Here is a 15218-nt window from a genome sequence, read left to right on the forward strand (position 1 = left end):
GGATATAAAGATTTTCAAGTCACCAGGATCTAAGTTAAAACCACAGATATTAATCAGTTATTCTAGAGGCAGTATAGCCCAGAGGATGGTATGTGAAAACACCAGTATATAAGCAGTGACCAAACAATAAGATCCATCAGGAGATAGAGAGAAGACGCAGCCATAGAGGGAGAAAGAAGGGGGTATCATAATACCAAAGACGCACAGATGTAACAAGGGGGCGGTTAGCACAGAAATTTCCCGGAAATCAAGTAAAACAAGAGCTAAATGTCCAGTGGGTTCGCTAACCAGGTATCGCCGCTTTGTGAGGCAAAGGCAACAGCAATGGACTGGTTGGGGCGAATCCAGAGAAGATTGAGGTTTAGAAAGTAACTGTGAAGTAAGAAAGTGGAGGTACCCAGCTTTGAGATAGAAGAAAGCCAAAAGGAATAACCAAGAGTGTGACACAGGGTAAGGAATTTATTAAAATTTCTTGAAAGATGGGAGTCTTAAGTGTTTAGCCTAAAAGGAAATCGTGTGTGAAGGGAGAGAAGAAAAAAGGGAACAGAACAAGATATTTTTACGCATGAGAAAAGCTGAATTCTTATCCAGTGACTTCCAGTTCCTTTGTGAGAGAAGGGAAGGGTGTGTTGAAGGAGAGCAGGGAGGACACGAGGTTGAAGAGCCATTCTTGAAGGAGCTGCCACGGGAATTGGGGAAGAGGGATGACTTGGGCCAAATAGGAAGTTTATCCAACAACAGAGAGTCCAGTTCTAAGTGTTAGAAACTACAAATGGAAAGTAAATTTGGGCCACCTAGCCCAAGTGTGGTCTCAACTGTGGTGATACAGGAATAGAGGTGATAAAAACTGACCTAGGATTAAGTAGAAAGATAACAATGCAAAATAATTAAGAAATTTGTCAAGAAAATGAATAAGGGAGAATAAAGTGAAGGAAATAAGAGAGGATCAACTCAGTACAAGTCAAAGGGCAGACTTGAGAGATGGGAAAATTCTAGATGATTATAAAGCCCAGGTCTAACCATGGCTGTGGGCAGCTGGAACAGAATGAGGGTGAATGTCAACGAAGCTGAGGAAAGAAGGAAAAAAATGCAAATAGAATTTGGTCTATTCACTAAGTCAATGAAGTCACCAGAAAAATCAGTGGAAGCATAAGCAGGAATGTCAGCAAGAACGTTAGAAAAGACAGAAGATGGAACGTTAACTCATCACTCCTTGCAGCAGCACACCCAGCAATGTGACCAGCGTACAGACAATTAGGAGGAGCTTCCAAAAGTTAAGACTTATCATACACAGATACTATGCAAAGAAAACATAAATGTTTTTTGTATTACACTAAAAAAGAATCCAAACAAAAACAGGCTTTTCCTCACCGTTCTGGATCCGTGTTCACGCCAATCACCGGTTTAAGTCTGTCCAGCACTTTGCTTGCTGCCAGAAGCATTGTGCCGTCACCTAAAGGCCAGCACAGACCAGACTTGTTGTAAAACTGGTTTCTACCATCATTTGAACTCCAGCACTTTTAACAATCACACTGCCGCCAACCCATCTGCTGACTGTCACAGTCATTTCCTCTCCACCCAGGGTCCCTTCGCCTTCTCTCCCACTCCAGCTTAGGATTTCCCGGCAATGGCAGGACTGCCGTCTTCACCCAGGTGATTCTTTGTCGTGGGAGCTGTCCTGCATTGAAGATGGTTAGCAGCAGCCCTGGCCTCCGCCCACTAGATGCCCTCCCTCACTGGAACCTGCTCTAACCGGATCACTTCTATTGGCCGATCCTCTATCTTCCTCTCATAACATCATCCAAACTCACAAATTATTTTAATCAGAATATGTCCAACAAAGTGTCCAATTTCAGAATTTTCTCTCCAACAAATGCTGTCAACTTAAAGCTTTAGAAAAAATGTTCACTAACTTAATAATAAAGCTTGGGGGGCGGGGGAGTGTATGTAAATTGGGGCCAGAGAGGGATGGAATTTATCTAAACTCATTAAACTATTAAACAACTTTAATTTTTAGTTATACCCAAGATCGGCATAACTAAATCAAAATACAGTAACAACTAATCCTCTGAATCCTACTTGAAGTTAAATACACACCTTGAGAAGACACAAATATATGCATGGAACCTCAAAGTATCATCATTCACTAAAAAAGGGACATGCTCTGTAAGACAGACCCTAAAAACCCAGAGCCTTATCTGTGGTCGGAGAAGCACGGCTGTAAAGCATTACCTCCTGCGGCTATGACGGCGTCTGCCCACTGGACAGTTTCCTCATCGTATTCTCTCCTCTTTACCAGGCGAACCTCAATGCCCTCCTTCCTGAGATAGAGAAGTAAAGGTTACCTAAAAGTTCCACTGATAGCATCACAAGGATGCTTTCTGAGAGGCAGATCATTACAACGAAGATGTAAAATAAACTATTTTGTTTTATAAACAAATTTATGTTTAGCTTTGTAAGGTTAGCTTCATTTTCTTTTAATTGCAACAGCCCATTAACTATAAGTCATGAAGCATATGAATAAACTGAAAGTTAATGACGATCCCAAATCTCTTTAAAAACATCTTTTATAGCTACTGACAAAGGAAAGACCATTTTTAATTTATAAAACTGAATCGTCATTATTTTAAATCAAATAATACTCATTTGAGTGCAAAACCCTGAAATAGTGACTACTTTCTAATTTGCATGTTCTTACAGATTCTCCTGTATACACACCAACGCAGTCACTGACTAAATTTACCCCAAATTAACAGGTTTCTAGGATTATTTTTAGACATTCAAAGAATATCACAGTGAACACCCATATAACCAACCCAGTATTTTGTTTAAGAAATAAAACATTACACCTACAGTTGAAGCCTGCTGTGTACAGAGTTAACCCTTTGTAGAAAAGACATTTCTCAGACAGACCAAATTACAACTGAAAATCTGGGAAATTTTCAGAGTATATTAAAAATTTCCTTTAGAAATACTATAGTATCAGGTCCATTAACCACAATATAATTTTCTGAAGTGATTTTATAATGGCCATCTTTATTTTAAAATCTAATAATTAGCTGCTAGGCAGAGAAAAATTGCAATTCCTGAATACAAAAGCCCGCCCAAAATCCAATCACAGACTTACCGTAAACTGTCTAGAATATGCTCTACATTTTTGGTGTGAATACGATGCCGTTCAAGCAGTCCACTGTAGCTAGAGCCTTTCAATGCAAGCTACATGAAAATAAAACAAGTGTCGTCTCATTACATGATACAAAGTACATATTACACTTCTTTAAAAAGCCCTACAGAAAACAGAATGTGGTTTTTATGTGAAGGCACATTTTAATGACCACCTGTGAAACAAGTCTGAAATGAACCAGGAAGTCTGATTACAGGAAAATGACAATTTGGTTTTAATACCAAATACATCGTCAAGTTTCCCGAATCATCTAGTCAATAGGGTCTCACCATTTCCTGTTTTACAGCTTGAGTGTTTTATTCAGTTAGCCTAACTGAAGATCAAGGATAAACTAATATTTTAGCAGGCAGTTGACTTTCTTCCATTGGGATGTGCAGCTCTCTTGTATTTAGATTTATGAACTCTGATTTGGTATTTACCTTAATCCAAACAAAGGCTGGTTAGCTCTCAGAACAGGTAACTTTTAGATATAAAGACATGTATCTTTCAAGAACCCTCTCTCCCAGTCCATCAGAGTGACATTCTATTATGTTACTATCTTACCATTTATACTCTCCTTTTAAAGCATGTCTTCTAAATAATCCATAAAGTAAAATGTTAGAAGTTTAGAAATATCCTCAATAAAAGTCCATATAATCAAGTAGGAAATTTATCTACTAGAATAAATGCTAGAATTAAAAGCATGGTTAGCCAAGGCCGGTTTCACTCAGCGATTGGAGTGTCGGTCCGAGGACTGAAGAGTCGCAGGTTCGATTCCAGTCAAGGGCATATATCTGGGTTACAAGGCTCCATCCCGGGCCAGGTCGAGGCACATGTGGGAGGTAGCCAATAGATGTCTCTCTCTCACATCGATATTTCTCTGTCTCTCCCCCTCCCTTCCACTCTCTCTAAAAAAATCAATGGAGAAAAATATCCTCAGGATTAACAATAACAAAAAACTATTATTATTTTCTTTCCTTTTCCAAATTCCCTTATATCTTGCCTCTTTGATACAAAATCAGTTTTAAGTACCTGTCTAAAATGCAATTTTAAATTTTTTTTTTGTTTTAAATCATTACTTACAGATTATAAAGTAAAACCAATTTTAGATAGAATTTTTAAAATGTTTTTTTTAACTTTTTTAAAAGGTTATAATACAATATGAAAGATGCATATAAAAAAATCTTAATTCAATATAATTGTATTACTCCAGGATGATTTATATTAATAATATTTTAACACCTACCTTCCCAATCTTTTGTTGAAAGTACTGAGTTAAGAGTTTTAAAAGCCTTAGCTGGGTGGCTCAGTTGGCTAGAGTGTCAACCTAAAAGGTTGTGGGTTCGATTCCAGGTCAGGGCCCATACCCAGATTGCAGATTTGATCCCTAGTTGGTAGCATCTACGAGAGGCAGCCAATCAATGTTTATAACTCACTCATCTCTCAAATCAATGAAAAGAACAGGTGCAGAATGGCTTAAACATGTTGTCACTGAACACAGAGATGAGATACAGAAAAAGATGTCTCACTGTGTTGATTTGCATGTATAGATTATTTCTAGAAGCACACATAAGACAAGGATTAATCAGAAATGAAGTTTAACAGACAGACAGGAGTCACTTCTGGAAGGGACTTGCTGGGCACACTAATGATCACAGATCACGAAGGTTTATCTATAGCAGTTTCTCCAAGTGTGATCCCAGAGAGCGAGTTTTTAAAATGCTGAGTCGGCAGCTTTCAGGGTGAGGTTCAGAGAGGCAGAGTCTGGGAGCCCTCCACAAAGTAAGTCAGAATGTGGAGGGGCTGGGGAGACTAAGGTCCAGGCATCTTCACTTTAGCAAAGTCCCTAGCTGACTCCAGGGTGTGGGAGCTTTGGAGTTCTAAGCAGAGTGAAGAGGCCAGATGTTCATGGCAGATAGATCACGTGGTGCCTGAGTCCGGGAGATTGAGAGGAGCGGGGTTTCCGTTAGAGGCTCTGGCAGTATTCCAGATCACATTCTTAACTTGACAAATACACATATTGCATACCTATACTCACTGCACACCCTGTGGCAAAAGTATTATGTGCCCAATGAGGTCTAATTGCAACAAAACCTATGCTACACCATTGTTTTCAGAAAAGAGTAAGGCAAACAAAATCCAAGGCACTACATGTCCCAAACCTATTAACCAGACAATATCTAGGAACAGTTTAATCCTATAATAGAGGGGCTGCCAAATGCAATTATCTATCCCATTTTGAAAATATATTTTAACACTCTGAGAACCATTAAAGGGGGTTGCATCTAGGATTAACACCTGCAGTTGGGGGAGAGGAGAGTGGAAACTGCTCATTTCTTATTTGATATAGATCAAAATATTTTTCAATAAAACCTTCTTTTTTTGACCAGTAAGATATGTTTATGATGCCAAAATCCTTTCCAATCAGCTTTGATTCATCTAAAGGTCTAATTTGTGGGACTCTGTTACTAAAAGTTCCACATTTGCTAACAGTTACATCTCATGATGTAAATTATAATAATAGTTTAATTAAACCTTGCAAGGTCATTAGCCAGTAGAGAGAAAATCCTTCACTAGAAATCCTCAACTCACAGGAAAAGTCATTGATCAGTTAGGGGAAAGGAAAAGCAAGACTTAAAAATTAAGCAATGTAACCAGTATGAAAGAGTCACTGATAAAATTTGAAGGATGTAAACCTATTTTCTGCATGCTATATTAACTAAACAGTATTTCCTCTAGATGCTTATGTCTCTACAAAGTTAGAAAACCATGAGGCTTCCAGATATAAAACTGTACTGGTGTTCCACCCTCATCTTCCCTTTGCATTTTTACAGGTAACCTAAGTAACCTAACTGAGATCTATTTGCAACAAAACCACCAGCACCATAAAGAGAGAAGCCTCTGATACAAATCCCGGTTACCATGACACTACAGACAGCAGCCACGGTGCTCAAAGACTCAACTAAGCACTTGGCTACTTTCTTTTATTCCCAATTCACATGACCTTATACCTTTTACCCCCAACAAAATAGCAAAACATATTAATCATTTTCCCATTCCTAATACAGAATCCCATTTCAGAACAACTTCACCCCGTCTAGTATTCTGTGGCTTCCTCCTGACCTCTGGTCTGGGGCCCACCTAATGCTAGTCCATTCTGAATAATGGCCTTCGTAGAAATGGGAAAACTAGCCCAATAATACTTCACTGAAATAAAAACAACTATTTCAAAACTGTGTTCAATAGTCCACAAGTTCTACTTCAAAGTTTTCTTATTCCAAACAGCATTACCCAGTGGTAGACAAATATTTACCTATTAGAGATTTCTCTCCGGATACCGTGTGGGGACACTAGGCAGTTTGATTTTACCTATTTGCCTACATTTAAAAAAGTTCCGGTAAGTGGCAATCTAGGTCAGAGGTCCAATAATTAATCTAATTCGGATGCCACCCCCTTTCTTGAGGCCTTGGAAAGCTAACCAGGTTCAACATGCCGGTCTTTTTAGGGTCTTGGGGGCAATCTAGTCCAACCCTATTATTTCACATGCTGACTCAGGTACCAGCACTTTGAAAACTGCCAGCACTACACAGAAAGTACTTTCCACCCAGGGGGCCAGGCTAAGTTCAAAAGACTCATCAGAAGGAAGTTAATCACAAAACCTAGGCCTGATTACTCCACTCCTAACCCTCAACCCCACACTCAGAACATCCCAATCAAGTGTACTATTTTACTTTATTTTTTAAATATATTCCTTTATTTCAGAGAGGGAGAGGGAGAAACATCAATGATGAGAAAGAATCATCAATCAGCGGCCTCCTGCACACCCCCTTACTGGGGATCAAGCCCACAACCGGAATCAAACCTGGGATCCTCCACTGAGCCAAACCGGCTAGGGCACGTATACTACTTTAAATTGTTGTGGGAGGTTTCCACCAAGTTGTATGAGAACATACTTATGGGTGTTCTTCGGGCGTTTTCACATTTCTAAGCCGTAGATCTGGTGAAATTCGGAGTACTGCCAGGGGACATACCCTTTTCCCAAAACAGAAGCACCTGCCTCTGATGGTATTCCCTGCCTCACACCCTAACACCAACTTAACTCCAACCTCCTGCTCCACCGGTTTGCTGATCACCTCTTTTAGAGGAGGCAACTGTTTCTACCGATTGCTACTGTTTTCCATTAACTGCAACTGTTTTCCATTCAGCCCCTCACGGAGAGGAGAGAAAACGCAATCTGCACCCGCACTCCGGCAGAGGAACGCAGCCCCTCTTCAGGGAGCTCATCCAAGAGTCCGGATCCTGACTGCTGAGCGTGCACGCAGCACTTAAGCCTTTGCTTAGAAGGCTTAACTTACAACTTTATTTGGACACCTCCACAAAATATTACCAAAAAAATTGCTGAAGGTTCAGAACGGGCCGTCTCCTCTTGCACAGAATCCTAATGAGGGTGACAGGCCATTCATCCCAAAGCCCTTCGCTGCAGTGTCAACAGTTAAGAGAGTTGCAATGGAGATGTCTGCAGGCAAACTGTTCACGGACGCATGCTCACTCCCCTTTCCCTAAAACGGGCGCAGGGGAGCCCGGGGCCACACGTTCCGAAAGGAGCGCACGTGTGCAGGGTCCTCCCTCGGTGGGTTATTCACCCTGCACACAGACCAATGCATGCCCACCCTTCACCCTGCACACAGACCAATGCATGCCCACCCCAGACACAGCCTCTGGAGGCCCGCCGTGTGGTGGGGGGCCAGCACGGCAGGTCTGCCGCCCTCTGCCCTGACCTCTCTGCTCACTACCGTACAGCCATGGTCCCTTCCCTCCCGCGCTCCCGGCAGCGGACACGTGTGCCCGGAAGACAAATGCAGGAGCCCGGCTGCCCACCGCTGCGGCGGGGAGGGGCTCCCGGACCGGCCTGAGCGCGGGGCGCCCGCCGAGCCCAGGGGGTGTGTCCGCGGCGCCTCCCTCCGGCGGCCGGGCCCGCTCCCCCGGGGGAGGCCGGGGGGGGGGGGAGGGGGTCGGCAGAGCGGCCGGAGCTCAGGCCCCCGCCAGGCCCCCGGGGCTGCTGCTCCCACGAAGGGGTGCGGTGGGCCGTGCAAATGAACCCCTGAAACCCCCCCTGCGGGCGCCCCTCGGCCCCAGCGCAGGCTCCCTGGGCCGTCCCGCGCGTGGGGTCTCTGCACGAACCGGGACCCCCCTCCCACCGGAGACAGGGGGGCTCCCCACGAGCGAACCCAGGGCGAGTGGGGGCGCGAGCGGCGCGGGCTCGGCGCCCGGGCGCCTGGGCGGGGAGCGGGCCGGCCGGCGGGACCCACCAGGTGCTTGAGGTCCTCCTCCGACAGCTCGGCGTAGCGGTACCGCTGCTGCTCGAACTCGTAGCGGGTGGTCTTGGCCACCACCACCACCCGGGACGGCCGGAAGCCGCCGTCGGGGCGCCGGCCGCAGCCCGCCAGCTCGCCCGCCGGCCCCTGCCCCAGGCGCCGCCGGCCGCCCGCGCCCGCGCCCGGAGCCCGCAGCGCCGGCCGCCCGCCCGCCACGCGCCGGCAGCCGCCCAGCAGGAAGCCCCGGTAGCACGTCATCGTCCGCCGCCGGTCCGCCGCGCGCCGCCTGGCCGCTGCGCCCCGGCCGTGCTGGGCGCCGGCGGCCAGAGGTTAAGTGCGGCCTGCGGCCCGCGGAGGGGGACGCGCCGGACGTCGGCGGGGCGGGCGCAGCGGCGATTGGCAGGGGCGGCGCCCACGCGCGGGAAAGGGGGCGGGCCGAGCCGCGGCGCCCGGGGGGCGGGTTTTGTTTGTTTGTGGTGGCGACTCCGCCCGCGCCTGCGCAGACGCCGCCTGGCCGCCCGCGGGCCGCTTCTCGCCCCGCCCCCTTTCCTGCGGGCGCTCTCCGCCCGGCCAACTCTCTCGGCCAATCAGGCCCCAGCCAACTCTCTCAGCCAATTAGGCCCCTGCCAACTCTCTCAGCCAATCGGAACGCGCTGCGCACGAGGAGCTGCGGGGATTGGCTGCGGCCAGGGGAGGGCTGGGATTCCCTTTGGCGTTGGAGCTGCCCTGAAGAATCCAGCTGGAACCGGTCGTAGGCCACCCCGCCTGGGCAGCAGGCTGGTGTTTGAAGGGCTGCTGGGAAGGCTTGTGGTGGGCATCTTGCAGCGGTTCTGTCCCTTTTCATAATTGCATGTAAGGCTAGGCCACAGCCCTGGCCCGGTGTGGCTCAGTGGGTTGAGGTTGGTCCCATGCATCAAGAGGTACGGTTGGATACCTGGTCAGGGCACAGATCCAGGTTCCAGGCTCGAACCCCAGTGGGGTGCCTGCAGGAAGCAGCCTATGGATGTTTCTCACGTGGATATTTCTCTCCCTCTCCCTAAAATCAATTTATTTTTTTTAATCACATAAATGTAGACCTGTTCCTTATTCCTCATAGGACTAGACTTATTTTTATTCATTCAACCAACGCTTGTTGCATGCCTGATATTTACAAGGCTGGTCCAGGGCCTGATGAGACCTTCCCAGGACCAGCTGCATAATTTGTAGGGCCTAGTGCAAAAGGAAAATGCAACGCCCCTTTTTTAGAATTGGTTCAGAATTGAAAGAGAGCATCAGCCGAGCGTTGAGCCCATCTAAGCTAGGGCTCTGTCACAGCCCTGCTGACCACCAAACAAAAAACTTAGCTCAAAGGAAGACAGCGGTGGGTAGCCTTTGAAAAAGTTAGTTCATGGGTGGAGTAGTCTGGCCAAATGCAGCATTTCCAGATAAGGTTGAAAAAGTAGGACAAGACCGAAGGGTTGAGAATGTTAGTAACTTGGACTTTATTCTATGAATAGGTAGTGGTTAGCCTTTGAAGGCTTTTAACTGCCAAGTGGGTCCTGAAAGCAATGTTTGATGACTATCGATCTGGCTTTGCAATGTTGAGCACATCGGAGGGCAGGAGGAAGAGGGGAGACTTGGGTGCTGTTGGCAACAGTTTCGGGTGGACCTGGGCTGGGAAAGTAGTAAGAGAAATGGGAGAAAATGCTCCTGTTTTTCTCAAATGGCAGCGCACACACTAGTGTTTTCCCATCCTGCTCCTTAGGTCCACTTGCTCTGACCTCCTCTCTGATCCTCTGTAGTTCTAGCGCTATCAGTAACTGGCGTTTGGACTTTGGGCAGGTTACATCACCTCTCCTGGCTCCCAATGCCCCACCTGTCATCTTTCCTGGCTCCGATTCCCCACCTGTAAACGGGGGAGCTGGACTGCAGTGATACCATGGTTCTGTCAAGCCCAACTTGATTGTGAATCTGTGACTCTCACTTTTCACCTAGCACCTACCTCCAACATTCATTCATGGGTTCGCTGGATATTGACTGGGTGCCTACTGAGTGGCAGGTAGTCTATTATGTGGGGGGTGTTTCTCTCTTTCCCACGTCCATCTCCATCACAGAAAAGGAAACAGTCAGCTTGATGAGTGGAGGAGCTGGGGATTAAGAAATTAAAAAAAGAAAGAGACAGAGGCAGAAATAGATTCATAAAGCTGGGAGCTAGGTGGGAAGAGGCAGGAAGACAATGAAGACCCCTCCCGGCGCATTTATTTTATACCCCCAATACCAGGAAGTAACACCAAAACTTAGGATCAAAAGAGCTCATTTGCATTCTTGAGTAGGCACTAGCATTCCTGTTGCTTGTTTGGATTTACATATCTAGTCCCGCCCCTGCCGACACCTGGGCTTGATAGGAAGGCCAAGCTGATTACACTTTCCGCTATCTTGGGAAAATGTGTATCGGAGCCTGGGCTCTGCCAGTTGTCTCAGACTCAGCTGACAATTTAAAGGAAAATGCCCATGTGCCTTCCCAGACGGCCCTCTACAATATTAAACTAGAAGATACACCATGGAGTCTGGTAGATGTCTGCTTTTAGTAGTTGCTGATCCCTCTGGCCAGGAACTTTGCCTTACAGCAGGTGCTAATAGCATTCTACAGAAGAAACTTAAGCATAGCTTCCCACTTCTGTAGATTGGTATAACTTAACAGCCTCAAGGTCTTTTCTAATTGTTGCTGTTCTAACATTCTGTAACTCATTAGGTATTGGGAAAGAAGAAAAGGAAGAAGTCAGATAACAGGGGTTTGAAGCTTACACGGATAGTGATGTTTCAGTGATCCACTTGACTGAGAAATGAATCCACAGAACCAGTTTGGGATCCAAGGCTATGGTCTTGTACATGTGAAATTTCAGACCTCTTTCCTTCCCGTTTCACAGATAAGAACTCAAAAATTTGGGTCTCCCCATTCCCACATACAAACTTACCCACATTGACATCTTCTCAGGATGTCCTTTGTTCTCTGGTATTCTTGGATCCATCCCTCCTAACCCCTCAAATTCTCCCTCTACTGGATTTTCCTCTTTATTATTTAAGCATGTTCATATCTATAACATCTTGATATTTTTTCCAGCCCTGAAATGACTTGATCTTCATGCAGCATTTGAAATGCTCATCGTTTACTCTTGAAATTTTTTATTTTGGCTTCCAGCAAACCGGTCTCTGGCCCCCTCTCTGATCCTCTGTGTCCCTATAGAAGACAGCAGTATTCCTCCCATCTCTCTGTCCCCTTTTTTTGGTTCTTCCTAAACTTGTCTTCAGGATCTATCCATCCCTTCCCTTCTCTCTCTCTGCATTCTTCTGCATGAGTTTATCCAGTATTGTGTAATGAAAAGAGCTTGGACTTTGGATTTAAAAAGACCTTGGTTCAAACCCCAAATTCACCATTTATTAGCTTTGTCAACCTGGGACTAGTTCTGTAACCTTTCTAATTCTACTTTTTCATTTATCAAATACTAGAGGCCCAGTGCATGAATTCATGCATCAGTGGGGTCCTTTGGCCTGGCCTGCAGGATCTGGCCAAAACTGGCTCTCCAACATCCCCTGAGGGGTCCCAGATTGCAAGAGAGTGCAGGCCATGCCGCAGGATCAGGTTGGGGAGGGACATTGGAGGTTGGCCAGCCAGGGAGGGACAGAGGGAGGGCTCTGGCCCATCTCACTCAGTCCTTATCAGCTGGACCCCAACAACAATCTAACCTACCAGTTGGAGTGTCTGTCCCCTGGTGGTCAGTGCACATCATAGTGAGCAGTTGAGTGTCCTTAGCATGTCATTAGCATATTATACATTGATTGGTTGAACAGATGATTGGACAACTAGACACTTAGCATATTAGGCTTTTATTATATAGGATATTAGCTACCTTGTCAAGTTGTAAATATAAGTTCAAATGCCTAAACATGTGCCCATTATAAAGTATACACTTGGCAAATATTAATCCCCATTCCCCTTATATGACTTTAGCTACTACCAGTATCTTTAGTGCAGACTGCCTCATGAGCTTCAGATCCTTTTTTCTAACTTTCTGTTGAAACTTACAAAGACAACACATGTCAGTGGAGATCAAATTATATTTGACCACCTGCTATGGGCCAGGCACCCTACTAGAGTAAATAAAATGGTAAATAAAAGGTATCTCACTCTCTCTCCCCCCCCCCCCCAAAAAAAAAGGAGCATAAAGTTTATACACAGAATTGGATAAGAATCTGGAAGGTCTTCACTTAGCCTAAGAGGAGTTAGGGAAAGCTTTCTGGAAATGTCCTCAGCCAACTCTTAAAGAATGGAAAGTATTTGCTAGAATGAGCAAGGGTGAGAAAGGAATTCCACAAAGGTGTGGAGCAATGAAATAGCAACTCTGAGTCCCTAGAGGAGGAGACAGGAACAGTGGAAGGTGAGGCGAGAGAGGTAGACAGGGAAAAAGACATCGGAAGTATTACATCCATGCTTAGGAACTCAGCTTCCACCCCCCATATGTGCTAGGAAGCTGAGAAAATGGAGAAAATGATATGCTTAGCTTTGCAAAGATTATGAACAGGAATTTCTTGTAAGAAACACAAGCAGGGAATAGATATCTGAAAGATGTTGAACCTTATTAAAAATTAGAAAAATACAAATTAAGGTAATAATGAAATAGCTTTTTATGTCCACTAAATTGGCAAAAAATTAAAAAGTCCTGGTAAACTTCTAATTTTTGAAAACTATTATACACCAGTTCTTTATTAGGCAAAACAATAACTCCTCCAATTTCATAGTTTTCAAATATCAACACATGTACTGCAATCATTTTGGAATTGTAACTCTTACTCCCTTGTTATAGATACACTGAATGTTTATGTTCTCACAAAATGTATATGTTGAAGCTCTACCCCTTCCACCTCCCAACATGATGTATTTGGAAATGGGGCTCTGGGAGGTAATTAGGGTTAGATGAGAGCATGGCGGGGGGGGAAGGGGGGGGCCGGGGGGGGGCCTGGTCTGATGAGATTATAGAGAGACCCCAGCTTTCCCTCTCTCTCTGCCATGCTCCACAGAAGAGATCACTGGGGCACACAGTGAGAGGGTGGCCCCCATAAACCTGGAGAAGAGCCTCAGAATGAACCCCCGGGCCAGCCTACAGAACTGTGAGGAATAACCAAGTTCTGTTGGTTAAGCCGACCCGTGTGTGGTGTTTTGTTACGGTAGACGGAGCAGACGAAGATGCCGCCAACAAGGGAATTGTTAGGGGTCACAATCAAAAGTCATTTTTAAGCCAAAGAATGATCAAATTGGATTGGAAAAGGAAATACAGCTCTAAGTATTGAGCCTAATTTTCTGGTGTAACGCGCTAAGTGTCTCTGAAACAAAAATCTAAAGAGGGACATCAAAACTCGCTGGCATGATTGTTGAAATTACTGTTGAGTTGGTTTTTTTTTTTTTTTTTTTTTTTTTTTTTTTTGTGTGTGTGTGTGTGTGTGTGTGTGTTTTTACTGTTGAGTTTTTAAGAAAATTTCATTTGGCTATATGTGATATACAGTATTTGTTTTAAAAAGGTCTCTATTTAGCCACACCTATTCAAGTATTAATGACAATTTATTATATAAATAAAGCAAAGGACAAGTTAAATTATTTGTTTTTGTATACCTACTTTTTTGATACATAGGTAATGTATTTAATACATTTCTTCAACAACTATTGGAAGCTGACTGTCAGTCAATATACAAGATACAGTGGATATGCGTCTAAGAACAAATACTCTCTTTAAAGGAATACATGAGTACATAATCTTACAGTATTAGGAAACCCAAAGGCTAAATGAAAATACACGTGTCTCAGAAGAAAAACATGTTTTAATGAAATCTTATGCAGTTAGAGTGGTTTTCAAAGAAATGACTGGAAATATTATAAAATATTTGTTTTATGGCCACACAATGCATGACTGAAAAAAATAAAGATTTTACTTAGCTACTTATAAAATCCAGCAATTTATCATTTTAACTATTATATCCATCAATGTGATGAATAGTCCAAATTAGTTATCAAATTCTATTCTAAGTTAACTTATTAAAAAATGACAAATTGTGAACTTCTAAAGTCCATGTATTTCTTAAATTCTGTCATTTTTCCACAATAATCAAAATGTAAAACCTCAGAATTATCAAACTATATAAGAGAAAAACTTGAATTGCAACAAATTATATTTCATGAACTTCTCTATTAAAACTCTTCAAGGGATGAATAGGATCTTCTCATTTAGTTAGGATGGCTTAGTACAGTGGTTGGCAAACTGTGGCTCGAGAGCCACATGCGGCTCTTTGGCCCCTTCAGTGTGGCTCTTCCACAAAATACCACTGCCTAAATGAGTCTATTTTGAAGAAGTGACATTAGAAGAAGTTTAAGTTTAAAAAATTTGGCTCTCAAAAGAAATTTCAATGGTTGTACTGTGGATATTTGGCTCTGTTGACTAATGAGTTTACTGACCACTGACTTCGATTTTCCATTGATGACCAATCTTTGTGTAGATGTCATCATGTTATGGTAGGTGGCACTCATGAACAGACAACTGACTGTCGGTGGGTCCACCCAGAAGGATCTATGACATAAATTTAAAATATTATATTATACAACTAGAGGCCCGGTGCATGAAATTCGTGCATGGGGGCAGGGGGAGAGTGTCCCTCAGCCCAGCCTGTACCCTCTCCAATCTGGGACTCCTTGAGGGATGTTCGACTGCCCATTT

General features: G+C 44.4%; 2 protein-coding genes across 5 annotated transcripts in view; both read right to left on the reverse strand.

Annotated features, from left to right (window-relative positions):
• NADK2 (NAD kinase 2, mitochondrial) overlaps positions 1–8847 on the reverse strand; it is a 27731-nt gene extending 18884 nt beyond the window's left edge. The window contains exons 1-4 of one of the 2 annotated variants that reach the window (XM_084881912.1): positions 8473–8847; positions 3128–3216; positions 2233–2321; positions 1372–1453 (exon numbers count right to left, since the gene is read on the reverse strand). In XM_084881912.1, coding sequence (XP_084738038.1) covers positions 1372–1453; positions 2233–2321; positions 3128–3216; positions 8473–8736 — 524 coding nt within the window. In that variant the 5' untranslated portion in view covers positions 8737–8847. The remainder of the gene's footprint in view (positions 1–1371; positions 1454–2232; positions 2322–3127; positions 3217–8472) is intronic. The other variant, XM_084881913.1, reaches the window with a different exon arrangement.
• Positions 1–15218, reverse strand: part of RANBP3L (RAN binding protein 3 like) — a 463124-nt gene that overhangs the window by 413867 nt on the left and 34039 nt on the right. For 2 of the 3 annotated variants that reach the window (XM_084881911.1, XM_084881910.1), the window contains exon 14: positions 14053–15071. The exons of the other annotated variant lie outside the window; for it this stretch is intronic. In XM_084881911.1, coding sequence (XP_084738037.1) covers positions 15028–15071 — 44 coding nt within the window. In that variant the 3' untranslated portion in view covers positions 14053–15027. Of the gene's footprint in view, positions 1–14052; positions 15072–15218 lie in introns of those variants that run through there. 3 annotated transcript variants of the gene reach the window in all.

Source organism: Pipistrellus hanaki, assembly GCF_964339955.1.
Source record: "Pipistrellus hanaki genome assembly, chromosome: 4".
NCBI classification, from domain to species: domain Eukaryota; kingdom Metazoa; phylum Chordata; class Mammalia; order Chiroptera; family Vespertilionidae; genus Pipistrellus; species Pipistrellus hanaki.